The 25887-nt window shown below is 54.7% G+C and overlaps 1 protein-coding gene across 1 annotated transcript in view; it reads left to right on the top strand.

Moving 5' to 3' along the window:
• The window catches only part of FGD3 (FYVE, RhoGEF and PH domain containing 3), a 76009-nt gene extending 50701 nt beyond the window's left edge, over positions 1–25308 (top strand). Inside the window, 11 exon segments of the mRNA XM_017853706.1 lie at positions 1701–1847; positions 3888–3980; positions 6244–6323; positions 8097–8127; positions 8583–8690; positions 10895–10957; positions 18901–19023; positions 21922–22063; positions 23637–23776; positions 24412–24424; positions 24427–25308. Of these exon segments, the coding sequence (XP_017709195.1) occupies positions 1701–1847; positions 3888–3980; positions 6244–6323; positions 8097–8127; positions 8583–8690; positions 10895–10957; positions 18901–19023; positions 21922–22063; positions 23637–23776; positions 24412–24424; positions 24427–24662 (1176 nt within the window). The 3' untranslated portion in view covers positions 24663–25308.
• Positions 25309–25887: the final 579 nt, after the last annotated feature.

Raw genomic sequence — 25887 nt, 5'->3', positions numbered from 1 at the left:
AAAAAAAAAAAAAAAAAAAGAAAGAAATAAAAAAAAAGAATAAACAAAACCAGAAAAAAAAAAAAAAAGAATTTCCTTTGTTTTCTAAGTATCCATTATGTTCCAGGTACTTTCCCTAGGCAGTTTTATTTAATTATCCAAATCCAGGTCTTTTCTCCCAAAACTCATACACCTCTCAGAGAATGGCTGTTTCATGACCCCTAAAACGCTAAAGACAGTGAGAGCTGCAACATATCCAGGGTCAGCCCCAAGTCCTGCCCCACAAAGCGGTCTCCGGCCTGCCCCAGACAGTGTCGGCCACGTGGTACCATGGAACTCAGCCCTAAATGGCCTGAGCCCATGGCAACTTTTGTGTTCAAAAGCCTCAGCAAGGCCAGGCAGGGTGGCTCACGGCTGTACTCCCAGCACTTTGGGAGGCCAAGGCGGGCAAATCACTTGAGGTCAGGAGTTCAAGACCAGCCTGGCCAACATGGTGAAACCCATCTCTACTAAAAATAAAAAAATTAGGCGTGGTGGCGCATACCTGTAAGCCACTGGGTGTGGGGGGGAGCACTGTACATAGAATGCTCAGAACAGGACCTGGTGCAGGAAGTGTCAGTGCTCAGTGTTACTGTCATTCATTCACTCACTAAAGCTGCATTAGTCCCTTCATGGGCTGGCTCTGTGCTCACCCAGCCCCCCAGGACATGACAGGTGCACACCCAGCCCTCCTACTGCACACCAGGTGCTTGCCCAGCCCTCCCAGTACATGCCAGGTGCATACAGTTCTCCACTATTAGACACCAGCTGCGCACGCAGTCCCCCAGTACATCCCAGGTTCACACCCAGCCCCTGGTATATACCAGCCCCTGGTATATACCAGCTGCACACCCAGCCCCCAGTAGTGGGCAGGTGCACAGCCAGCTCCCCTGTGTATATACCAGGTACCTGCCCATTCCCCCAGTTCTCAAAAGACCCTCACCCCTACCCTGGTCTGCTCCTCTAAGCTCTCTGCTGCTGGCTCCTCTAGTGCACCCCACACCCTGTGCCCACTTGCACCTACCTGCATTGGTGCCAGAGACAGAAGGGTCAGCCAAACCCACCTGCCTCCAGGGTGTACAGGCTGAGATCACTCAGGTCCAAGGACGGGGCTTCTGAGGCCCGGCAGGTGCAGACTCGGACACGTGACTGTTGTCGAGGTTGCTGCAGGCTCAGCTCTGCCTTCCGCTGCGCTGGCATCCGGCTCAAAGCTGGGCCATGAGCTTTGCCCTTGTCCCATCGCACTTCTGGGTGCTGGTTACCCACGTGACCACCCCCCAGTCACCGTGGCCAGGGGAAGGTGACATATAGATTGTCCGAGTCTGGGTCTCAGACACTCAACTGACCTCTCTGTGCCTCAGTTTCCTTGTCTGTAAAACGAAGATAACAATGGCACTCACCTCACTAGGTGAGTTAAAACGTGTATCATGTAGAACAGCATCTGGCTCACAGCAATGGTTAGCTCTGTTGCTGTTTATCATTGTTATTATGTTCTGCATGGCGAACTCCTAGTCATCCTTCAATACTCATCTCAAACATCACTGTGATTTCCCTCCCACCCGTCAGTAGCTCATTGCCCTCTCTGGATTCTGGGCCACAGTTGCAGGGAAGGGCTCCACGCATCTCTAGGTCACCAGCCACTCTCACAGACCCTTGGTGCCTGAGCCCCATGTCTTTTGCAGGAGAAAATGCACAAGCTCTTGGAGGTGTATGAGCAGCTGGGTGGGGAAGAGGACATTGTCAACCCGGCCAATGAGCTGATCAAGGAGGGCCAAATCCAGAAGCTGTCAGCCAAGAACGGCACTGCCCAGGACCGCCACCTCTTCCTGGTGAGCCTGGCTCCTGCCAGCCCAGCCGCAGAGCCTCCCTTGCCATTTGCCTCAAGCCCAGGGCAGTGCCAGCAGGGCTCTGGCTGCCCAAGGACATGGCTCTTCTGTGGCCTCTCCTACTGGGACTCTGGCTCCCTCTAAGACCCTCAGCATCCCTCCCCTAGCCACAGGGAGCCTCGCTTCTCCACATCCAGACACCAGACTTTTGCCAGCGGCTTCTCCCCATTTGCTGCAAATATCTCATTTTTTAATCCCTCACAGTCAATACCTCTTTCCTCCCCGGAATTGAGCAGACTCCAGCTTGTAGCAACCAGGAGAGCACAGAGAACTGTAGCAGCAAATCATGTTTTCAACGATTCCTAAGCCCAACCCTGGCCGGGAGGGAGGGGGAAGGCAGGATGGAAGTGTAATTCGAGACCCACCCCGGGTGCCCTGGCACAGGAGAAACAGATATGGTTCTTCTTTCCTCCTCTATTTTCCTCTAGCTTCTAATTCTCCTTGAATAAACAATTATTTCTTTGAAATTTTTTTTAAGTTTTTAAAAATTATGTTAACTAAAACTCATTTTTGCTTTACAATTCTGAGTTCTGACTAATACAGTTGTGACCGCAATCAAGTTACGGAACAGTTTTTTGTTTTTTGTTTTTTGTTTTAAGACACGGCCTCGCTCTGTCTCCCAGGCTGGAGTGCAGTGGCTCAATCTCGGCTCACTGTAACCTCCACCTCCCGGGTTTAAGCAGTTGTCCTGCCTCAGCCTCCCAAGTAGCTGGGATTACAGGCATGCGCCACCACACCCGGCTAATTTTTGTATTTTTAGTAGACACAGGGTTCACCATATTGGCCAGGCTGGTCTCGAACTCCTGACCTCAGGTGATCCACCCACCCAAAGTGCTGGGATTACAGGTGTGAGCCACTGCGCCTGGCCAAGTTACAGAACGGTTTGATCACTGCGCCCCCCCCCCCACTGAAATTCCCTTGTCCCACCCCTTTGTGGGCAAGTGCTCCCCTGCCCTGGCAACCATGGATCTCTTCTTTGTTGCTAGAATTTTGCCTTTCCTGAATGTCACATCAATGCCATGAGATGAGTCTGGCTCCTTTAGCTCCCCACGTGGGTTCGAGAGATTCATCCGTTTTGGTGAATGTATCAGTAGCTCATTCAAAAGTTTTGGTTTGGCTGGAGATGGTGGCTCACGCCTGTAATCCCAGCACTTTGGGAGGCTGAGGTGGGCAGATCACCTGAGGTCAGGAGTTCGAGACCAGCCTGGCCAACATCGTGAAACCCCGTCTCTACTAAAATACAAAATTAGCTGGGCGTGGTAGCACCTGCCTGTAATTCCAGCTACTCGAGAGGCTGAGGCAGGAAAAGCTCTTAAACATGGGAGGCGGAGGTTGCAGCGAGCCAAGATTGTGCCATTGCACTTCAGCCTGGGCAACAAGAGCAAGACTCCGTCTCAAAAAAAAAAAAAAAAAGTTTTGTTTTTTTGATTATACAATTAGCTCATGTTTATGGTTTAAAAATTTAAAAATAGCCGGGCGCGGTGGCTCAAGCCTGTAATCCCAGCACTTTGGGAGGCCGAGACGGGCGGATCACGAGGTCAGGAGATCGAGACCATTCTGGCTAACACAGTGAAACCCCGTCTCTACTAAAATACAAAACTAGCCGGGCGAGGTGGTGGGCACCTGTAGTCCCAGCTACTCGGGAGGCTGAGGCAGGAGAATGGCGTAAACCCGGGAGGCGGAGCTTGCAGTGAGCTGAGATTACGCCACTGCACTCCAGCCTGGGCGACAGAGCGAGACTCTGCCTCAAAAAAAAAAAAAAAAAAAAATTAAAAAATAGAAATGAACAAAAATAAAGCTAGCGACTAGAGTCTCCTCACTCAAAGATGTAACCGTAGTTAAAATTACTGCACATATCTTTTAAAAATATTTTTCACTTTATAACATTAAAAAAAATGAAAAGATCCCATGAAGCTTCACTGGGGCCCCTGGGGGTAGCCTGCGGGCAGCTCCCGTTCCTCACCTGTGCCATCCCTCTTGCAGTTCAACAGCATGATCCTTTACTGCGTGCCCAAGCTGCGGCTCATGGGCCAGAAGTTCAGCGTCCGGGAGAAGATGGACATCTCAGGCCTCCAGGTGGGTAAGCTCCTCCATCTCAAACCTGTCCCCCTGGAAGGGGCACTGAGCAGGGCTGGGGACAGCTGGCTCTGGCTGCTGAGGCACTCACCTCTGTGCAGCCTGGCACCCCTGCCTGCTTTTCCAAGCCACAGACCTTATCTGTGACCAAGGCACCATCTCAGTCCTGGTGCCTCAGGCTGGAAGGGCAGGATTCCATCCCTCTCTGCTTGGCCCACCTGCCACGTTGCTGCCAACTCCCCTTTCTGCATAGCCTTGGAGGATGCAGGGGGCAGTAGGGATGGCACCAGGACCTGGACCGAACCCTGTCACCTCTAAGATTGGGACTTGGGGCCCTATTTGCAAACAAAAACATGAAGCCCAGGGTTGCAGGGAGAAATCCTGGCTGGGGCGAGGGCCGGCTTCCCTTGCCTGGTTCCTGGGTCCCGAGCTCTTTCCTGTCCTCCTGCACCGGAGCTGGGGGGAGGGTTCCAGGCAGATCTGTAGCGTGGTCCAGAATGACTTTTTTTTTTTTTTGAGATGGAGTCTCGCTCTGTCGCCTAGGCTGGAGTGCAATGGCGTGATCTTGGCTCACTGCAACCTCTACCTCCTGGGTTCAAGGGATTCTCCTGCCTCACCCTCCTGAGTAGCTGCAATTACAGGTGCATGCCACCACGCCCAGCTAATTTTTGTATTTTTAGTAGAGATGGGATTTCGCCATGTTTGCCAGGCTGGTCTCGAACTCCTGACCTTGTGATCCACCCACCTCAACCTCCCAAAGTGCTGGGATTACAGGCGTGAGCCACCACGCCCAGCCTAGTTAGTCATTATTTTTAATGGTAGTTCTTAACCTGGAGTATAATGGCGTGATCTCGGCTCACTGCAACCTCCACCTCCTGGGTTCAAGGGATTCTCCTGACTCACCCTCCCGAGTAGTTGTGATTATAGGTGCATGCCACCATGCCCAGCTAATTTTTGTATTTTTAGTAGAGACGGGGTTTCACCATGTTGGTCAGGCTGTTCTCAAACTCCTGACCTCGTGATCCACCTGCCTCAGCCTACCAAAGTGCTGGGATTACAGGCGTCAGCCACCGTGCCCAGCCATGACTGATTTTTTATAGAGAAACACTAGAAAAGTGGTTTCTTATAACTACTATAAAAAGCCAGGCACGTGGTTTTGGTGGCTCACACCTACAATCCTAGCACTTTGGGAGGCTGAGGCAGGAGGATCACTTGAACCCAGTTCAGGACCAGCCTTGGCAATGTAGTAAAACCGTGTCTCTATAAAAAAATAAAAAATTAGCCAGGCATGGTGGTACACGTCTTTATTTCCAGCTACTTGGGAGGCTGAGGTGGGAGGACTGCTTGAGCCCAGGAGGTCAAGGCTGCATGACTGTGCCACTCACTGCACTCCAGCTTGGCTGACAGGGCAAGACCCTGTCTCAAAAATAACTTACAAAAAATAATAAAACAACCTTAAAAAAAGGTATTTTCTCTAGTTAGTCTTTTATTTCTTAACCTGAATTCAGAGAATTTCAAGGTAAGAAGGTATTTTTGGTGGCATTAAGCAAATGACTACATATTTTGATTTAGCAAATGTTTTTGGAGCACCCATTCATTCAAAGCCCTCTCTACTACCACTGCCATGAGACACGGAATAGGTGTGAGCTGCCGTGCCCAGCCGTGGTCTCTGTGGTCTCATCCTGATGGAAGAGGATGGAATTTGAGGCTGTGGTTCTGTGAAGAAGTGACCCTGTTTTCATTAGCTCTGGGCATGCATTGTCCTATTTACATCTCTATCGCAGGGCGCACCTGCTCAGAGGCTCAGACTCTGCAGGGAGGCTAAGGCCATCCTCGCTCTTCTCATCAGGTCCCTTTCCATCCTAAGGGGACATGGCTGCTGTAGGGGGGCAGTGCCCAGTGGCGCCTGTGGGGAATGGCTTGGCTTCAAGAAGGATGGATGGGGGCGACATGGGGAGGAAACCTGACAGGCTGGGTGTCGGGGGATGGATTTGGTCAGCAGAGTTCCAAGCACAGAAGATGAGCGGTCCCAGCTGTGTCTGAGCAGGGTGGGAGGCCCGCTGTTCCCGATGGACCAGCTCATGCAGCAGCCACGGTGACCTGAGCCTCTGCGCCCCTCTCCCTGTGAACTGTGGGGCTGCAGGCTCCCCTCTGCTACCTCCTCGGGGAAACACTTATAAGTCAGAAAACATGAAGCTGGAGTTAAGGACCCGCTAAAATGACCAGCTGGGGTTTGCTTTGTTCTTTGTTCTTGCCCCTTCAGGTGCAGGATATCGTCAAGCCAAACACAGCACATACATTCATCATAACGGGAAGAAAACGGTCCCTGGAGCTGCAGACGCGGTATGGAACGGGCTGTTTCTAGTGAATGTCTTTGACCTCATGTCTTCTTTTTCTAAACTGGATAACCTTGCAATGTATTTTTATTTATGTATGGCTTAAAATTTAACAGTACTGTTACCCAAACACCGGGGTTCCGTCTAGGTCCTGCTGCTTGCTGCACAGAAAGCCAATCACTGAGATGATTATTGCCGAGGAAGAAGCTTTAATCGGCCAAGGAGATGGGAACTCAGTCTCAAATCCTCTCCCTGACCAACTAAAACTAGGGGCATATACAGCAGGGAAGAAACGTAACAATGTGTAAGAAAACAGGAACTGGGGGGCAAGGAAGCAATCATGATGGATAAAGGGTCTGGGCCTCTCATTGTCTGGATGTGATGACCTGGTGAGTTTCAGTCCCTTGATGGTTTTTTTGAGAGACCTTAAGGTTACTGAGGAAGGAACTCAGATATCAAACAAATGTTAACTTTCAAGCTTGAAGACCGGAAGGGTCAATTTGTATGTTTATCGGAAAAACTATCTATGGGACTATCGGGCCCTTTCAGTACCAAGGGAAGTTGATGAAGATTAAGCCTCTGCCCCCCTCCTGTTCAGCAGGCCCAGCACATTCTTAGTCCTCTCTTGAGTGTTCTTCTAGGATTTTCTTTCCTTTTCTTTTTTTTTTTTTTTTTGAGACAGAGTTTCGCTCTTGTTGCCCAGGCTGGAGTGCAGTGGCGCAATCTCAGCTCATGGCAACCTCTGCCTCCCAGGTTCAAGTGATTCTCCTGCCTCAGCCTCCTGGGTAGCTGGGATTACAGGTGCCCGTCACACCTGGCTAATTTCTTGTTTGAGTGAAACCCCAATGGGGTTTCACCACGTTGGCCAGGCTGGTCTCGAACTCTTGACCTCAGGTGATCCACCTCCCCCGACTCGGGCTCCCAAAGTGCTGGGATTACAGGTGTTAGCCACTGCGCCTGGCCCCTTCGAGGATTTTCTATGCACATGCACATGTATCTACGTTTTAAATCACAGATGGCTGTTTATACCTGTCCTGCATCTTACTTTTTCACTTAATTTGTCAAGAATCATCCCATATCTGCACACCATTCCTAAAGCAACATAATTTTCCATTAATGATCATTAGCTAGTTCCCACTGATGAGGACCTGGGCTCATCCTGAACCTGGCCATCACAAATGGTGCTGCAAGCAGTGTCCTTGTTTTTAGGTGTTTCTGCATATGTGTAGTTGTAGCCATCAGATAGATTGCTGACATAGAATTACTGGTCACAGGGTAGTGCATCTGTTTGAAATTTTGGTGGCTGTTGTCACACCACCCTTTAAGGTGATGTCAGGCTGTGCTCTGACTAGCCATATATGGGAGTTCTGTTCTCCCACAGCCAATCAACAGTGGGATCTTCTTAATGATCTATTATGGTCCAAGGAGGCATTGAATTACAGCCCCTGCAGAGGGCGCCACGTGGCTCACCTAGTCATTGAATTACAGCCGCTGCAGGGGGCGCCACGTGGCTCACCTGGGCATTGAATTACAGCCGCCGCAGGGGGCGCCACGTGGCTCACCTGGGCATTGAATTACAGCCGCTGCAGGGGGCGCCACGTGCTCACCTGGCCCCACCAGGCCACAGTTGTTTTGAGGCCCTTGGGGCCAATCTTCCCATCCTTGAGCTGCGTTGACAAGCCAGTGCGTGGCTCGGGTGTGCTGCAGGGCTGAGAGAGGGCTGGTCATTTAAAGTCAGTATCCAAGACTGGATTAATACAAGACTGTTTTGGTTTTATAGGACAGAGGAAGAGAAGAAAGAATGGATTCAGGTGAAGCTTCTAAACTTGTAAAGTAACCAAGCGACCCAGTGATTGAGCAGTAAGGCCATTCATGTTGGGGCAGAGGGTGGGGGCTCTGGCCTCCGGGACTGCTGGCCCTGTGCCGCACCCTGCAGGGATGCAGTGACCACACTGTGCCTTCATAAGCACCTTCAGATGCCACAGGCCTTTCAACCCATTCATTTGTTTGAGGGCCCCCAAATAAACATGAACAGGCCTGGTGGAGCCACAGGCCAGGTTCCCCACTCAGGGTGGATCTCCTCAATCTGGACAGCTCGAAGGGGAGACCACATCATTGGTAGCGGGGAAAGGAGATGGCCAGTGGCCTGGGCATTGTTCCGGGAACGCCAGGGCCCGTCCTCGAAACAGAGGCAGGCGCGTCCCTCCTGCGAGTAGCGTCCTCCCACACCCCTTGATGGTCCTCCCTGTTGTGTTGCTGTGTCCAGATCATCCAGGCCACCATCGAGAAGCACAAGCAGAACAGTGAGACCTTCAAGGCTTTCAGTGGCGCTTTCAGCCAGGATGAGGACCCTAGCCTCTCTCCAGACGTGCCTGTGAGTCAGTGGCCCGGGGCGCAGAGGGACCTCCAGGGGACAGGCTGCCTGTGGAGAGCAGAAGGCACTGGCGTCTGGGTGGGCAGCTCGACCTCTAGGCTTTCCTCCTGCTGTACCAGGAACCAGGACAGCGGGCGCTCCCTTGCGTTAAAAGAAAAAGTTCGGCCGGGCGTGGTGGCTCAAGCCTGTAATCCCAGCACTTTGGGAGGCCGAGACGGGCGGATCACGAGGTCAGGAGATCGAGACCATCCTGGCTAACACGGTGAAACCGCGTCTCTACTAAAAAAATACAAAAAACTAGCTGGGCGAGGTGGCGGGCACCTGTAGTCCCAGCTACTCGGGAGGCTGAGGCAGGAGAATGGCGTAAACCCGGGAGGCAGAGCTTGCAGTGAGCTGAGATCCGGCCACTGCACTCCAGCCCGGGCGACAGAGCAAGACTCCGTCTCAAAAAAAAAAAAAAGGAAAACTTCAGGCAAATTAAATTTAACAATTTAATTGAGCAAACAACTATTCGTGGATGGGACAGCACCTGCCCCCTACAACCCTTGAGACTGGAATAGGTCCAGAGAGCCTCGTCTGCTGCTGTGTGGTCGGAGAGGATTTATGGACAGAAAAGGGAAAGTGAAGCACAGAAACAGCTGGGTTGGTTACAGCTCCGCGTTTACCGTGTTTGAGCATGGTTTGAAGAGTTGGCCACCTTTCCATGGCAGCTTTAGACTGAACTTAATTTCACCCCTACCCACCCTCCACTAAGTGCCCGCTGCAGCCTGCTGGGCCCCAGGTCCGTGGTCAGCGCCCAGGTGGGCGGGAAAGCAGGATGTGGCCGTGGAGGAAGCACTCCTGCGTGACCTGTTTGGTTGTCTGGTGCCTTCTGCACAGCATCCTATGCACCAAGGAATGTTACATCATCCCCGTGGAAACTGAGTCTCAGAGGAGCTCGGTGACATCCCCAGGCCATGGGTGGTGGAACTGGCGTCACAGGGCTGTGGTGCACTGCCCGCATACCACTCTGGCCCAGGACGGTCCATGACTGCAGACACCTTTCTGTGCTTGTATTTTCCCCCCAGTGCCCCCGTGCCCTGGGAGATGGTGGCTCAGAGCCCCTTGGGGGAAGCAGTAGGAGCATCTCACTCCCCATCCTCATGTGGTGCTGCCCCAAGGGCCCAGGGGGATTTCATGTGGGGACTTAGGCTGGGAAAGAGGCAGGGCTACAGGGTCCTTGCCGAGAAGCCTGGCCAGGGACTCAGGGCTGCAGCCCCAGGACCAAGCCTCGGCCATTTCTCCCCACAGGGCTTCCCTGGAGTCAGGGAGAGAGGATTGGGTGAGGAGGCTGATGTCTGCCCACTACAAGGAAGGCCCTGGAGCCACTGGCCCTGGACAAGGCATAGGGATTGGAACTATAGCAAGGACACATCCGGGGAGGCACCCAGGAGAGACGGTGCCCTGAGCCCTATGCCAGGCCCTCTGCTCCAGCCTTCACGGGGGTACCAGGCATGACTCAGAGTGAGGGTGCCCCAACTCTCGCCGCCTGACCCAGATCCTGCAGGCCCGAATCCCAACTCCAGGCTGGCTCTGCCCTCTGTACCACCTCCATGGGTCTGCCTGGCACAGCCCACCTCCCCCATATCCACTTCATATTTGTATCAAGTCCACTAGGTTTTTTCTGCTTTTTGCATTCACTTTGTAAGAGCTTTGCATCATCCAGAAAGGAAGAGTCCTGGGACTGCCTTGAGTGGAGGTGACCTGGGAATGTGAGACGCTGAGCCTGGCTGTCCTTAAAGCTGGCCAAGCCCTTTCTGTCCAGAGGCTGAGCCCAGAGCCTCACTCTGCTGAGAAACTGGGGGCTGCAGAGACTCTCCACAAAGAGCCCTGGAGGATGAGAGAGAACGCAAACGGACCCTCCTTACTCACTGGGTGACTCGGTGTGAATTAGAGCCACTGATCAGGGTGGGCCAAAGGGAGGCGTCACCCACCAGCCACCCACCACACTGGCAGATGCTCCTAGGAGAGGCATCCAGCTCAGGCCAGGCCCAGGGAGAAAGCAGCTTCCCCAAAGGCACAGCAAATCCTAGGCCTGGGAATTCCTGCTCCTGAGCCTGCTCTCAATGCACGGAGGTGCTGGGGGCTTCAGGAACTGTTCCCCGCTGCACAGGGGCTGCGTCGCCCTGGAATCTCCTCTCACTCGGCCTCTGTGTCCCTTCCAGATCACGAGCACCAGCCCTCTGGAGCCCGTGGTGACCACCGAAGGCAGTTCGGGTGCAGCAGGGGTAAGTGCCCTATGCTCAGCGGTCAGCAGGGGTGAGAGGCGGAGCAGGGGGTCAGACCAGGATGACCTGTAGGGAAGATGGAGAGGGAGGGTCGGACCGGGGCCTCCTGGAGGCTGAGGACTGAGGGACCAGCCTGCCCTGCTCACTGTGTCTGGGGGCCTGGGTGTGTGGAGGTGAAGCCATGTCTGAGTCCAGGCTCTGATGACTTGTGTGGTCACTGCAGAGGCCTCTGTGAGGCAGGCACGCAGAGGCCTGTCAATGTGGGGATGTCCATTACCTAGTTGGAGGTGGTCACACAGCTGGGCACACATGTGAGAATCCTCTTAGCTCCAAGTGAACATTTATGCCCTTAACATGTGTGAATCGTCCCATCAAGCGTGTATTAACAGTGCAAGGTCCTCAGGAGGCTCAGTAATGCAGAGGACTGCTTAGTCCTTCACCCCAAGCTGCGGCCAGGGAGGCCTGAGCCTCCCTGCCTCTCCCCGTCTGTGTTCTCTTGTGCCTTATGGCAGCCAGCCCACAAGGGTGCTGCTCCGGCCAGGAAGGCTGTGTCCACGCACCCGCCTGCCAGGGGATGTGCTGTAGGAACTGGGATGAGGCCTGCCTCCCTCCATTTAATCCGGGAAGTTAAAGAGGATGAGGGCCAAGAGCATCTGTACGTGGAGCCATCATCATTGGCACCCAGGCCTGGCACTCACCAATGCTGACAGCAACATCACCCTGCAGCACCCCGATGTGGCTGCTGCACCCAGATGCGGGAGGGTGATTCTCCAGGTGCTTCGCCTCCCCCCATGCCGTGCAGGCTCAGGAATGATATGGCCCCAGATGACTGCCCTAGCCCCACCCCAGACAGGGGTCTGTCCAAGTGGGCTGGCCGCTGGCCGCCCCATCCCATGACACCAGGCCCCACCCGTCGTGATCTGGGCTGGCCCGGCGTTGGGAAACCATGAAGAAACTCAGGAGGCCTCGGGAAGGATGTGGTGCTTCAGGGGCACGATGGAGTGCACAGGCGTGGGGGGACTTCTAAATACATCCCAACGGGCGAGAGGAGAGACCCCAGATTCACAAAGCACAGCCACCTGGCCTCTGCAGAGCAGACAGGCACCCTGCAGGGACATCTTATTAACACTAAAATGAGGAAGTCTGACAGCCTGGGGAGAAGTGGTCCCCTGGCCTCTTAGGAGAGAATCTCCTCTCACTTGTCTCTCCTTCTGTCTGGCCTCACCCCGCTTCCTGGCCACCCTCCCTGGAGATGCCCTGGGCTCCCCTTGCCCTGCCAGGCCCCAGGGCCTTGACATCTGCTGTTTGCTCTAAGTCTATGAAGCCCCGTAGCCTGCCCCAGGGGCCCCTGATAAAAATGTCTCAATGACAGGAATCTTGCCCATCAGCAACTTTTTTTTTTTTGAGACGGAGTCTCACTCTGTTGCCCAGGCTGGAGTGCAGTGGCGTGATCTCAGCTCACTTCAAGCTCTGCCTCCCGGCTTCACACCATTCTCCTGCCTCAGCCTCCTGTAGTAGCTGGGACTACAGGCACCTGCCACTACGCCCAGCTAATTTTTTGTGTGTATATATATATTTATATATTTTTTTTAGTAGAGACAGGGTTTCACCGTGTTAGCCAGGCTGGTCTCGATCTCCTGACCTCGTGATCTGCCCTCCTCAGCCTCCCAAAGTGCTGGGATTACAGGTTGAGTCACTGCACCCAGCCTTTTTTTTTTTTTTTTTTTTTTTTGAGACAAAGTGTCGCTGTGTCACCCAGGCTGGAGTGCAGTGGCACAATCTCGGCTCACTGCAACCTCCACTTCCCAGGTCCAAGCAATCCTCCTGCCTCAGCCTCCCAAGTAGCTGGGACTACAGGCGCATGCCACCACACCCAGCTAATTTTTTGTATTTTTAGTAGAGACGGGGTTTCACCATGTTGGCCAGGATGGTCTCAATCTCTTGACCTCATGTCTGCCCACCTCAGCTGGGATTACAGGCGAGAGCCACCACACCCGGCCTATGACGGGAATCCGCCCATCAGCAACTTTTTGTATTGCCAGGCAGTAAGTGTGAGGCTGGCTGTGCCCCAGACTCACAGAGCTCTTTAGTCCCTTTTCTGGAGCATTAAGGAAAGTTATGAAAAGCAATGTGTACTCATGGTGTGAGTGCAGCCACAGAAGCGTGAGCTGCCCACAGTGGACACACAATCGCAGGGTCACAGTGGGGACGTGACAGCCCACACTCATGTGTAGGAGGCACTGCCTGATCAGCCCCACTGCCTGGCATCCCACAGCCAGGGCAGGCATCCCTGACAGTTTCCATGGTGACGTCCTGGCACAGAGCACTGCCTCCCACACATACAGTTCACATAAGGAGTGAACTGGGCTGACCTCTGCTCGATGACCCTCCCTGTCCAGCCCCGGGCCCTGGGCCAGGCTTATGGAGGCATCCGTGGTCACAGTCCCTCCGCAGAGGCGTCAAGACTCAGTGAGAGCCACCTATCCTTTGTGAGCGCATCTGTCCTGTGTGTGAGCCCACAGGCCCTGGAGAGGCACCTTCAGTGTCTTGGGGAGGCAAGGAAGCAGAAGTGGGTGGAGGCCACATGCGGAGGGAGGCCCTGGGTGGGCAGGACCTGGGTGGGCTGTAGAAACAGCAGGAGCCCAGGCCTGGCTGAGGGGATCCACACAGGGTGTCTGAGTGTGCTCCTGGGGAGTCTAACCCCGGGTTGGTGCCTGGACAGGAGAATGTTCCAGCTGGAAGAACCTGCAAGGCCATGGTTTAAAATGTTTTAACTTGTGGGAAGACACAGCTTGGAGATGGCCTTGGAGCAGGGCTTTGAGGCGCTGCTGGCCACACAGGCAATGCCCCTATTGGCCCCCTGCTTCCGTCACAGGCGAGAAGGTAACTGGGGCTCAGGGCCTCAGTCAGTGTCCGGGCGTCTGCTGGACAGGCTGTGGCCAGCAGACCCGCTGTGCCTCCATGGGTGCGCCCAGCTGGGTGGACAGTGCCGCTGGGCCCACTCCCTGTACTTCCCCTGGCCTAGGGCCCAGCTGCCTCAGGTTCTGCAGCAGCCCAGGGAGCCAGGTGCTCAGGGCCACAATTCCAGTTCTGGTCTCTTGTCTCTGTCCCTTACCCACACCAAGCCAGGGCTGGGCCCACGACAGACCACCAAACAACAACAGACCTCGGCTCCAGCCCAGGGCCCCAGGGCGTCCCTACCCCCAGTGGATGTGGCCTGACCTGGCCGTGTGTTCCTCACTGGTGTCTTCCTGTGAGCAAAAACAGCAGAGTTGAGACCGTGGTGGGAGCTGGGACAGCTCAGTGTCAGTGTCGAGCTGCACAGGGTGAATGTGGTGTGATGGAGGTGAGCTCAGTGTACATTTTACAAAGCACTCAAAAGCAAGTTCATCCTCTTATCCACAACAGTGATTTTTGCTACAGTATACCAAACTTAAACTTACTTCCTGAGCCCGATTTCTTCAGTGGTATAGTCCCTGTAAGCCCCTTTCCTAAGAGAAGCTACACCCAAGCCAGGAAGTTTTGCAAGGGGCCTTGCAGAATTCAAAGGCTTCCCTGATGGGCAAGCATCGAGTTGCTCTTAACAGAAACACAAAATGCAGAATCCAGAAGGTCTCTTAGGGCCTCAGACCCACCGTGGGTGACACATGAACCCCTCCAAGGTGCCAGCGAGGCATCAGAGGGCACCCTCGACAGGGCAGTGCCAGGGCCTCTTCTCAGGCACTGCCCCGTCTCAGGCACTGCCCCTCCTGGGACGAGGCCGTGCCCTGTGTCTACCCTCGGGGCTCCAGGGCAAGGCTGTCAGCGAGGGGCATGGCCTCAGGCCTCAGCCCAGCCACCCTCCTGTCGGAACAGCCCCAGGCAGTACCTGTGCCCCAAGGCCTGTGTCCCCTGCTGGGTCATTTCTAGTATCTGATGAAACTGACTTGTTTTCATCAGGGCCACTAACTGGGCTCCAATTCTATGTAACTCAGCTATGCCCCCCGTTCCTGGATGTGCAGCTCAATTTGCTCAAGAAAAATTGCTGGAGGGGGCAGCCCCGTTGACCCTTGGTGGAGACCACTTTCCGGGTTAACGCCGGTGTGTTTTGGGCGCTTTGGGGGTGAAGTCACTCGGTCAGATACTGAGGAAGCCACAGTTCTCCATCTTCCTGGAGAGACTTGGGCCCAGCTTTTCTGATATCCTGACATCCACAATGAAAACCTGAGCTCCCTTCTTTGGGTCAACCTGTGTGGTAACTTCATCCACAAAGGGGCATGTGCATGGCCGAGAGACCATCCCTGACTACTCAGGTGGGCCTCTTGCCCCTCAGCCACTGGGTCATGCCTACAAATTCTGCCACACCTTGATGATGGGAGCTGGAGGGTTGGCCTCGGTGGGCTGTGGGCCTCAGCTCCGTGGGAGCTGGTGCAGGGCCTGGACCCACCCCGAGTGCTCAGCTCAGCTCCATAGCTGAGAAGATTTGCCAGATAAAGGAAGCCAGTGGGACTCCCGGCACCGCCCCAGCCCTGAGCCACACTCACTGCTTCCAGAATTGTCGTCTGTCCCTTCACTGGGACCTGGTCCCCGCTGGTCTTCAGAGGCCAAGCTCTTGCTGTGCACCCAGCCCCGCAGGTACCTGTCCTCCTTCATGGCTGTTCTTCACTCCTCCAGCCCCTGCTGCCCCCTGCCCCATGGGCATGTTGTGTGCTGTTCTCAGCTGCCATGCGGTGCTGCCCCTGGGTGCCGTGGCACGGGTCCCCCTTCTGGGGTCCTCATGAGCAGGCAGTTCTGGGCTGAGGTGCACATCGGGGCCACCCTTCCACCAATCACTCCCACTTCCCAGCCTCTCTGGGTGCCCACGTGGAGAACAGGTTTTCACCACCAGGTCAGTGACGCCCATTCCCCGCCTAGTGTGCTTGGAGCCCCCACTGGGGTCTTGAGTGTGAGAAAAACTGCAGAAGGAGCGCAGGCCGCCTCACCCGTGTCTTTGGAGCAAGGCCCATTCATCAGAGGTGCTGGGGGCTGCAGCACAGCGAGTGACTGTCCCTGTCACCCTCAAAGGAGCCAGCCCTGCCCTTGGGCTCCTGTGCCAAACTGGCCGGGCGCTTGGGGGACCTGCAGGTGGGCCAGTGAAGGGGGACCACAGACCAGGCCACACAGCTGGAAGTGCCCGGCCGGAATTTGCCTGGAGGCACTGGTGTCAGTTTGTTTTGGCTGCCAGAACAAAATACTACCTGGAGGCTGAAGTCTGAGATCAAGGTGTGGGCAGGGGTTGGTTTCTCCTGAGGCCTCTCCTTGGCTTGGAGATGTCAGTTTCCTCCCTGTGTCCACACTCGGTCTTCTCTCTGTGTCTCTGTGTCCTCATCTCTTCTTATAAAGACACCAGTAAGATTGAATCAGGGCCCAACCGAAGACCTCATTTTAACTTAATGTCTCTTTAAACACTCTGTCTCTAAATATGGTCACATTCAGAGATACTGGGAATTAAATTTTCAACACATGAATCTGGGGGGACACAGTTCAGCCCATCCCAGCCCCCAATGCTTATGCCCAATCTGAGCCACCCCTTTCTTGCTTCTTCACCCCAACCAGTTCAGTTCATCTTTTCTTTCTTTCTTTTTTTTTTTTTTATTTTTTGAGTTGGGATTTTGCCATGTCCTCCAGGCTGGAGTGTGGTGGTGTGATCACAACTCACTGTAGCCTCAACCTCCCGGGCTCAAGTGATCCTCCTACCTAAGCCCCCCAAATATCTGGGTCTGCAGGCACGTGCCACCACAGCAGCTAATTTTTGGAATTTTTGTTGAGACAGGGTCTCACTATGTTGCCCCGATTGGTCTCGAACTTCTGGCCTCAAGCAACCCTCCCGCCTGCCAAAGTGCTGGAATTACGTGCGCGAGCCACGGCCCCTGGCCCTTTCTCCTTGAACCTGAAGAGTTTCTGTTAAACTTTTTTTAAGCGTATGTTGTTCAGCGTTTTCCTATGGCAGTTTTGGAACCACACTAGTGGGGATAACTGCAATGAGCGTCCCTCCCCAGCTCCAGAAACCTCAGCCTGGTGCTGTTCTTACGGCCCCTCGGCCCCAGCCCCGCCACCCACCCACCCACACACACACAACACACACACACACACACACACTTCTATTTACTGTAATATTATTAAAACGCTATCGCCAGACCTGTTTTTATTTTGCACAGGCTATAGCCAATGGTTAGCTATTTTAGGTAATTTTCTTTTAAACAGAAAAAAAAAAAGAAAGAAAGAAAGAAAAACAACACCTGCGGGCTTCAGTTTCCCTGACTGGAGAGGTTGAGATAAACATTTCTAGGGGCAGCTCCAGCTCTGACATCCTGGGGAACTCGAGACATATCTTTGCCTTTTCCTAAAGTCTTCTTAAGGGTGTTTTCTGCACCCATAACAAAGTATCTCAAGGGAGGCGCCTCCTCCCCAGAGAGGAAGTGCTGGGTGTGGACCAAGCTTCAAAAGCCCAGGAAGTTATTTCATCAAATGATGAGGCCTTTCCAGGGTTGCAGGCTATAACATGAATGGGTAATTAGCTTCACCGGGGCCTATTGTAGGCAGGGGGGAGCGGGGAGGGATAGCATTAGGAGATATACCTAATGTAAATGATGAGTTAATGGGTGCAGCACACCAACATGGCACATGTATATACATATGTAACAAACCTGCACCTGCACGTTGTGCACATGTACCCTAGAACTTAAAAAGTATAAAAAAAAAAAAAAATTCACAAGTTGAAAAAAAAAAAAAGAAAGGGTAATTAGCAACTTGCCAAAGTGGCGGTTTTATGTACTGTGATGAGGCTTAGGGCCCAGGGACCAGTCACTCATCCCATTTTACAGGTGAGGCAACTGAGGCTTAGAAAGGAGAGGTGAGTCATCCAGGGTCTCATGGCTGACAGGAGGCAGGAGCCTGGGGTCTCTCCACCTTGCACGGTTCATAATCAGACAGGGAAACCAAGGCTGGGCTGGGCAGCCCCAGGCTACACCTGCTGCAGCCTCCACACCACCCTCCTCTATAGGCAGTTCAGGCAGCAGGAGACAGAGGGAGGTACAGCTCTTCATGGCTTCCTCGCATGTCCTCCCAGATTTTTTTTTTTTTTTTTTTTGAGTCTCGCTCTGTTGCCCAGGCTGGAGTGCAATGGCACAATCTTGGCTCACTGCATCACTGCAACCTCCGCCTCCTGGGTTGAAGCGATTCTCCTGCCTCAGCCTCCCAAGTAGCTGGGATTACAGGCACCCACTACCACTACTACTACCACATCCGGCTATATTTTTGTATTTTTTTTAGTAGAGACAGGGTTTCACCATGTTGGCCAGGCTAGTCTCAAACTCCTGACCTCAAGTGATCTGCCCGCCTCAGCCTCCCAAAGTGCTGGGATTACAGGTGTGAGCCACTGCGTCCAGCCTCCCCCTAAAATGTTGCCATGCTTGTCTGCACACTCAGGCATGTGGGTGCACACCTATATTCATCCATGCGGCATGCCTGGAGGGTGTGGCCCCCCGATGCCCAGCATAGAGCAGGCATGTGGCCACAAGGCTCGGATTGCGGGCAGGGGTGCCCCCGTCCCCAGGGCTGCAGGCCATGGCTGTGCTGCCCACTGCCCACCCTAGTAAGCCCTGTGTTCCTCCAGCGGTGGCTCTTTTCAGTAGTTTCTCAGATGCACCAGATAAAGTCATTGGCCAGGTTGTTCCAAACATGAAGATCTTGATCCACTTACAATCTTCACTCGGTGCAATGGGCACAGGCAGCCGCTTGGGGGGTGAGGGAGGGAAGAGAGACATGGCCGACTTGGCTCTTCACTTCATTCCCTTCTGCATGTTACACTTTTTGCCTTGAGCCTGTGTGGCTTTTACAGTCACGAGAGCTGCCACTCCACTGCCGCGTGGGGTAGGGTGCACACATGACTCGGAAGCTGATGGCATCTATTTGCCTCCTTGTAGCTCGAACCCAGAAAACTATCCTCTAAGACCAGACGTGACAAGGAGAAGCAGAGCTGTAAGAGCTGTGGTGAGACCTTCAACTCCATCACGAAGAGGAGGCATCACTGCAAGCTATGCGGGGCGGTGAGTCCCAGGAGAGGGGGACAGGGACAGGAGGCCACCCTGCTCGGACAGAGCAGCTGAGTCCTCACCAGCAGCACACCAGCCCTGCACAGAAGAGCTTCCTGATCCTGGCTCATGGATATAGATGCCCTTGAGTGCAAAACTGTCCTGTCCAAAGTAGAATCTGATCACTTTTCTCTGGTCAGCTCTGGTGTTCAACAAACACTCCTTGTGGTTGGAAAAGTGCTGGATTGGGAACCACAGAACTGCTAGCTGGGTGATCTTGAGAACAAGGAGATGATAGTCCTCATTCCTTGCAAGGCGTACTGGAGATGGGCGAAGGGTGTGGCTGTGCTGGGAGCTCCTACTACTGACCTTTGTCCCAGCGATCCAGTGGTGCTGAAGGCCTGGTGGGCCCATGTGATGAGGCAATGCCTCCGACTGGCAACCCAGCTGCACACCATCTCCATTCCCCTCACTCCAAAGCCCTTTCTCCTGAGAGTGGAGAAAATTCAATGCTTAATATTGAATGTAAAAGTATCCCTGAGGAAGGAACTGATGATTTAAGTATCTTTAGGTTAAGAGGTTGAAGTTGAATCTAGTTAGCAGCTGGATCTCAACACAGAATGCTTTGGTGTTTTTCCAAAGGGCACCAGCAACTTGTGCCTGAAGCAGTTGGTGTTACTTGTCATACCTTTGCCACGTGGCGGGAGGCAGCATGGGGAGGGGAATAAGTGGATGAGTCCTTGGAAGGATGGATGATGGATGGATAGGTGGGTAGAAGGATGGATGAATGGATGAGTGGATGGAGAGGTGGGTGAATGGATAGGTGGATGGATGGATGGATGGATGGATGGATGGATGGATGGATGGATGGGGAGATGGATGGATGGGGAGATGGATGGATGAGGGGATGGATGGATGGATGGATGGATGGATGGATGGGGAGATGGATGGATGAGGGGATGGATGGATGGATGGATGGATGGATGGATGGATGGATGGATGGATAGGTGGATAGGTGGGTAGTTAGATAAATGGCATATGGAAGTATGAATGGAAGTGGATATATAGAAAGTATAAATGGGTGACTAGAGAATTGATGAATGGATGGATGAATAGACAAATAGAATGGCATACAGAAGTATGGATGGATGGATGGATGAAGGATAGATGGTGGAGGATGGACAGGTGAATGGTTGGATGAATGGATGAATAGATGAGTGGATAATGAATTGGTGGATGGATGGGTGGATGAAGAGATGATGGATGGATGGATGATGGATGGGTGAATGGATGGTAGAGGATGGATAGGCAGGTAAGTGGGAAATGTGATCTGTACCTCTTAAAGAACTCTCAGTTCGGGGCCCAGTTTATACTCCAGAATTGGGAGATTTAACTTAAACCTGGTTTCCCCATCTGACCTGAGGGGAATCTGTTGCTTTAAGAACCATCCTCAGAATATGTGCCCAGGCCCCTGCTCAGCTCCAGGCTTCAGGCTTTGTGACCACTCAGGATCAGAAGCTGCAGCCTCTGTTAATCTTTGGAGTGAGCGTCCTCATGGCCAACCTGGACTTCCCCGCACAGCAGAGGTGGCTCGGTGCCCTCATTGATGTCACTGCGTCTCCATGTCAGCCTGCTGGGGCTTAGCTTTCATTGCCTTGGTTTGCCCAGTATTCCTGCTTCCTCACACAAGAAGTGATAGAGAAAAGATAAATTCCAAAAATAAATAAAATCCTCATAAAAATAGGACTCCAGAACAGGGTGCCTTCCATCTACTTAAAAAGAGCAATCTCCTCGCTGCTGTGGCTCCTGAGACCTTCGATATGAGCTCAGTGTTTGAGTGCCATGGTCCCTTAGCAGCCGGTGCCCGCAGGTTTAGGTTCAAACTAGAATTTCCCAAGGTTTGAACAAGGATCTCCCAGTCCTCTGCAATATTCGGTACGCGGGGCAGGATGGAACAGGAGAAGCAGATGCAGAAGGGGGTGTGGGTGGCCCTGAGGCAGCAGGAGCCTGTGTGTGCTGGGAAAAGGATCCAGCAGAGGGAGGGAGAGCGAGGCAGAGAGAGACAGGACCACCGATGGGACGTAGCTGGAGGGGCCAGAGGAGGGGGGACAAGGGGCCTGCCAGGAGTGTCCAGGGTAGGAAAAGCTCTGGAAAAGTCACTGAGGAGCACTCCTTGGCTACATTCCCATGCTCTACCCATGCATCTGAGTCACACGCCACTGTACAAACAGACCATGACGACTTCATCCCTTCATCTGCCAATGGACACGGGCTGCTTCCAGCTTTTGGCTATTGTGAATAACGCTGCTATGGACATGAATGTACAAACATCCCTTCAGATCCTCCTTTCAGTTCTTTTGGGTGCATACCCCGAGTGGAACTGTTGCATCATGTGGTAACCCTGTGTTTAACATTCTGAGGAACCACCCTACTGCTTCCCACAGAGACTGCGCCAGTTTGCTTCCCACCAATAGCGCAAGGATTCCAATTTCTCCATGTCCGTGCCAACACTATTTTCTTTTCGTTGCTGTTGTCATTGTTGGTCTGGAAAATAGCCATGCTGAGGGGTGAGAGGTGGTTTCTGGTTGTGAATTTGATTTGCATTTCCCTGATGGCCAGTGATGGGGTGTCTTCCCGTGTGCTTGGTGGCTCTTCCCACTCTTGCTCCCGTGCACACAGACTCCTGGACTCTGGAGCCTCCAGGACAGGAGGGTGGGTACCAGATGCCCAGCAGGGTCAGCCTTGCTCTCTGCCCTCAGACAGGACTCCCCACCCTGCACGTCCAGGAGAAGCCCTTACGCCTCCCCACACTGTGTTAAGTCTCCTCCCGCCCACTCCACCTCTCCTCTGGCCTCTTCCTGGATAATCCTCTGTCCCAGGGTGCTGGGGTCACAGGTGCCCTCTGTTTGGCAGGTCATCTGTGGGAAGTGCTCCGAGTTCAAGGCCGAGAACAGCCGGCAGAGCCGGGTCTGCAGAGAGTGTTTCCTGACACAGCCAGTGGCCCCCGAGAGCCCCAGCTCCGAGGCTCCGGCCGAGCCCAAGCAGAGCACAGAGGTGGGTGCTCCCAGCTCCTGCTCCCCTCCTGGTAGTGTGGCAGAGCCTCCAGACACCTGCTTCTGTGCCCCAGCAGCTTCAGCTGCCTCTGCTTTCGGGCGTCCCTGGGGCCAGGACAGATGTGGGTATGTCTCAGTGGGGCCCCCAGGCTGGGAACACACTCGGAAGATCCCATGTGGGCACACTGGCTTCTTGGGACCAGCCAGGGCCAAGGCTTGGGAACCATTTGCATCCAGGAGTTAGATGGGAACAAGTGTCACTCCTGGTCACCTGGTTGGAGGGCATGGATTAAAGCTGCCCTCAAGTCCAGGCTTGAGGCCCACCTGAGAGGAGACACTGCCCTTGTCTCGGCCTGCCCCACCTCCAGCTGCCAGAGGGCGAGCAGGCCCTGGAGGCAGGTGCCCCTCCTCCTCCTCCCGCTCCCCTTCTCCTCCTCCTCTTCCCCCTCCTTCCTCTCCCTCTGCCTCCCTGTCTTTCTCCTTCTCCTCTCCCTCCTCCCTCTCCTCCTCCCCATCTTCTTCTCCCCCACACTCCTCTCCTTCTCTTCCTCTGTTCCTCCTCCACTCCTCTTTCTGAGTGGCCGCTGCTTTCCCTGCCTTCTTTCCTCAAGAACACAGTCTATTCTGGGGGGTTGCAGGAAAGCTGAAAAAGAAAACGTGAGTTTCCAGAAAAGCGCATCGCCCTTTCTCTCCACTCGACGCAGCCTGCGGTTCGCAGAGCCGGCTGCACGTTGGGGTCTCCTGGGAAGCTTCTAGTGTTGATCTCCCTCCTAGAGGCTCAGTGAGGTGATCGGGCAGCAAGTGTGTTTTCAGGGTCCCAGCTGCTCTGACTTACAGCTGTGGCTGGAGCCCTGACCCAGGTCCTCAGTCTCAGAAGTCAAGGATGTAAGTCTGTTAGGACTGAGCGTTGAATGGTCTCGATGGTGAAGAAGGACCTTGCTCTGCCCACTGAGCTCCCCCATGCCTGCAATTTAAATACCGAGGTGTGTTCTGAGAGCGCCAGGTCCTTGGGGCACGGGCCTCCAGGGTCCTGTAAGGTGGACTCTGGCCTCGAAGGGGGGCCCAGGTCTGAGGGGTCCAGCTCTGGCAGGGGGTGTCTAAGCCATGTCCAAATGGTGGACAGTAGCTCCAACAGTGACACGACAGAGGGAGGGCCTGTGTGTGTGGCGTGTGTGGTGTGTGTGTGCTGTGTGCGCATGTACACGCATGTATACGGTGTGTGTAGAACTGACACGCGTGAAGTCCCTGTCCCGTGACCCACCCTCAGGTACTTGCTGTTGGGTTTTCCTGTGATTTTGATGTGTCCTGACCCCAGGCATATGGGCACCCTGTCCCCTTAGAGAACCCAGCCTGCAAACCCAGCCTGATACCACACGACGCCTGACATCCTGCAGGCTTCAGTGCCTTGGAGCCGGTGAGTGCTTGTCCAGCTCTCTGTGCAGCCTGGCCAGTCTCCGCAGCCAGCGTCCTCCCAGAGCAGTGCCCTGGCCTGCCCCCAGCCTCCTCAGGAACAGGCGGTGACACTGCAGGCGAACTTGCCCCTAACCTGTGTCTTTGTATCCCCGAAGACACCCGAGACACCCGCTGCAGACTCCCAACCCAGCCTGCTCTGCGGCCCCCTGCGGCTGTCAGACGGCGGTGAGACCTGGAGTGAGGTGTGGGCCGCCATCCCCACGTCGGATCCCCAGGTGCTGCACCTGCAGGGAGGCAGCCAGGTACGTGTGCCCACCCCCCCAGGCCCTTGGGCCAGCAGCCCAGAGCCTCAGGGCTGAGGCTCCCATAGCAGGCCTGTGCCACCAGCTGGGGCCCACCTGCTTGAGCAGTGTCACCTGGGGCCTCAGTTTCCCCAGCAGCACAGGATTCCCTCTGCTCCCCAGTCACAGAAGACAGAAACTACTGGCACCTGGGTGGACCCCAGAGGGGTCCAAAGGTGGCACAAAGGGTGACCAGGAGCCACAGAACCTGTCAGGTGAGACTCAGGAACGCACACAGCCCTGGCCTGGCCCCTTGGAGCCCCAGTTGCTGCTCTGTCACAGGGACTGGCCTGTCCTGCCTCGTCTCCCCAGGGGCCAGACAGCCCAAAGGAGGCCATGGAGTCTGGGGGTCTGGTGAGGGGGCAAGGCGTCCCCCTCCCTATATCCTCCCTTGGGGAGAACCAGTGGGTCCCCCCACCAACTGTCCTCCTGTTGACAAAAGGCAGTGCAGGCACAGCCACCAGGCCCCTCGGACTCAGCACCCGCCTTGTGTTGCAAGGGTCTGAGAGTGGCTTCCTGAGAGAGGCCCCTGTCACTGAGGTGAGCCCGAGGCCGGGAAGCTGAGGCACCGCTGACCATCTGCTCCTCTGCTGCAGGACAGCCGGCTTCCCACACCATCCCTCTCCCCGGCTGCAAACTGAGTGTGCCGGACCCTGAGGAGAGGCTGGACTCCGGGCTCGTGTGGAAGCTGCAGTGGGCCAAGCAATCCTGGTACCTGAGCGCCCCCTCCGCAGAGCTGCAGCAGCGATGGCTGGAGACCCTGAGCACTGCTGCCCGTGGGGACACAGCCCAGGACAGCCCGGGGACCCTGCAGCCTCAGGTCCCTATGGGCACAGCTGCTCTGTGAGCTGAGTCTCCCGCTGCCCTGCACACCACCACATTGGGCCTGTGCTTTCCTGGGAGATGGCGTCGGAGGCCAGATGAAGACCGCCCTGGACTGCTGAGGGTGGGCCAACGGCCCAGAACTCAGGACACTTGGCTTTGGAGGGAAGGAAACTGAGGCCCAGAGAGAGGGCCAATGGCCAAGGGTCAGCCAGCAAGTCTTGGCTAAAAGCCTGGCCTCCAGCCCCAACAGTGTGGCCCAGAGCAGGGGCCGACTGCCAAAGTAACCATCATCCATACGGGTCGTGTGGTGATGCTGGCCCAGAAGGCAGAAGGAGGCAGCATGGGCACTGCCAGGGACAGCCACATCCGGCCGGTCTGCAGTGTGGTTCACCCCCGCCTCTGCCCAGCCTGTCTACACCGTGTGAGCTGAATCATGACTTGCTTCTCACCTCCCTTCTCTGTCCTCTCCTGAGGTCCTGCCTCCAGCCCCCAGGAGGTGGACCTGCCGCGTCCTAGTGGGACTCATGGTTCCTAAACAACTGCACTCGGAAGCTCTGCTAGGACTTACCCCAGCCACTGAGTGGCAGATGCATGAGATTTGTGGCTGTTCCTGATGCTGGTGGCACACAGTGCTTATCTGCATAAATAAACACTGGCCACCGGCAGTGGCGCAGCCTCAGTGCTCTCTCCTGTGCCCCTCAGCGGGGTCCCCCAACAAGGTGGGCTGACTGATAAAAGGTTGAGGGACAAGGGTGATGGAATCGCACACCGCCTGGAGAGCAGTTCTGCATCTGTTGTCCTGCCAGGGGGTGGGCAGATGGCAGGTGAAGATGGCCAGGCTCAGAGATGGGGAGGGTGGGGTGCAGGGCACTCAAGATGGTGCCAGTGGGGACCTTGCAGAGGCCACTAGGGTGGGGGTTCTCTTCGCACCAGAGCCTCAAGGGCCTCTGGGAGAGAGTGGGGAAATTTAGGGACCAGTGATGGGGGATGCTCACTGGTCAGGACCCCTACTCCTCTAATATCCATATAGCACCATGTGGAGACACCTAGGAAGACATGCAGGGCACCTACCGGGGGCTGAGAGGGCAGGGGGAGGAGCCAGAAATGGGAGACTGATCCCAGGTGGGAGGCAGGTGAGCTGGGAACACGGATGGGGAGCACAGCTGAGACGGGGCACAGGCGAGTGGGGACAGCTGAGATGGCACAGGTGAGTGGGGACAGCTGAGATGGGGCACAGGTGAGTGGGG

Source organism: Rhinopithecus bieti, unplaced genomic scaffold, assembly GCF_001698545.2.
Source record: "Rhinopithecus bieti isolate Rb0 unplaced genomic scaffold, ASM169854v2 scaffold_37505, whole genome shotgun sequence".
Taxonomy (NCBI): Eukaryota; Metazoa; Chordata; class Mammalia; order Primates; family Cercopithecidae; genus Rhinopithecus; species Rhinopithecus bieti.
The sequence above is the reverse complement of the archived record's forward strand: the minus strand, read 5'-3'. Positions and strand labels throughout refer to the sequence as shown.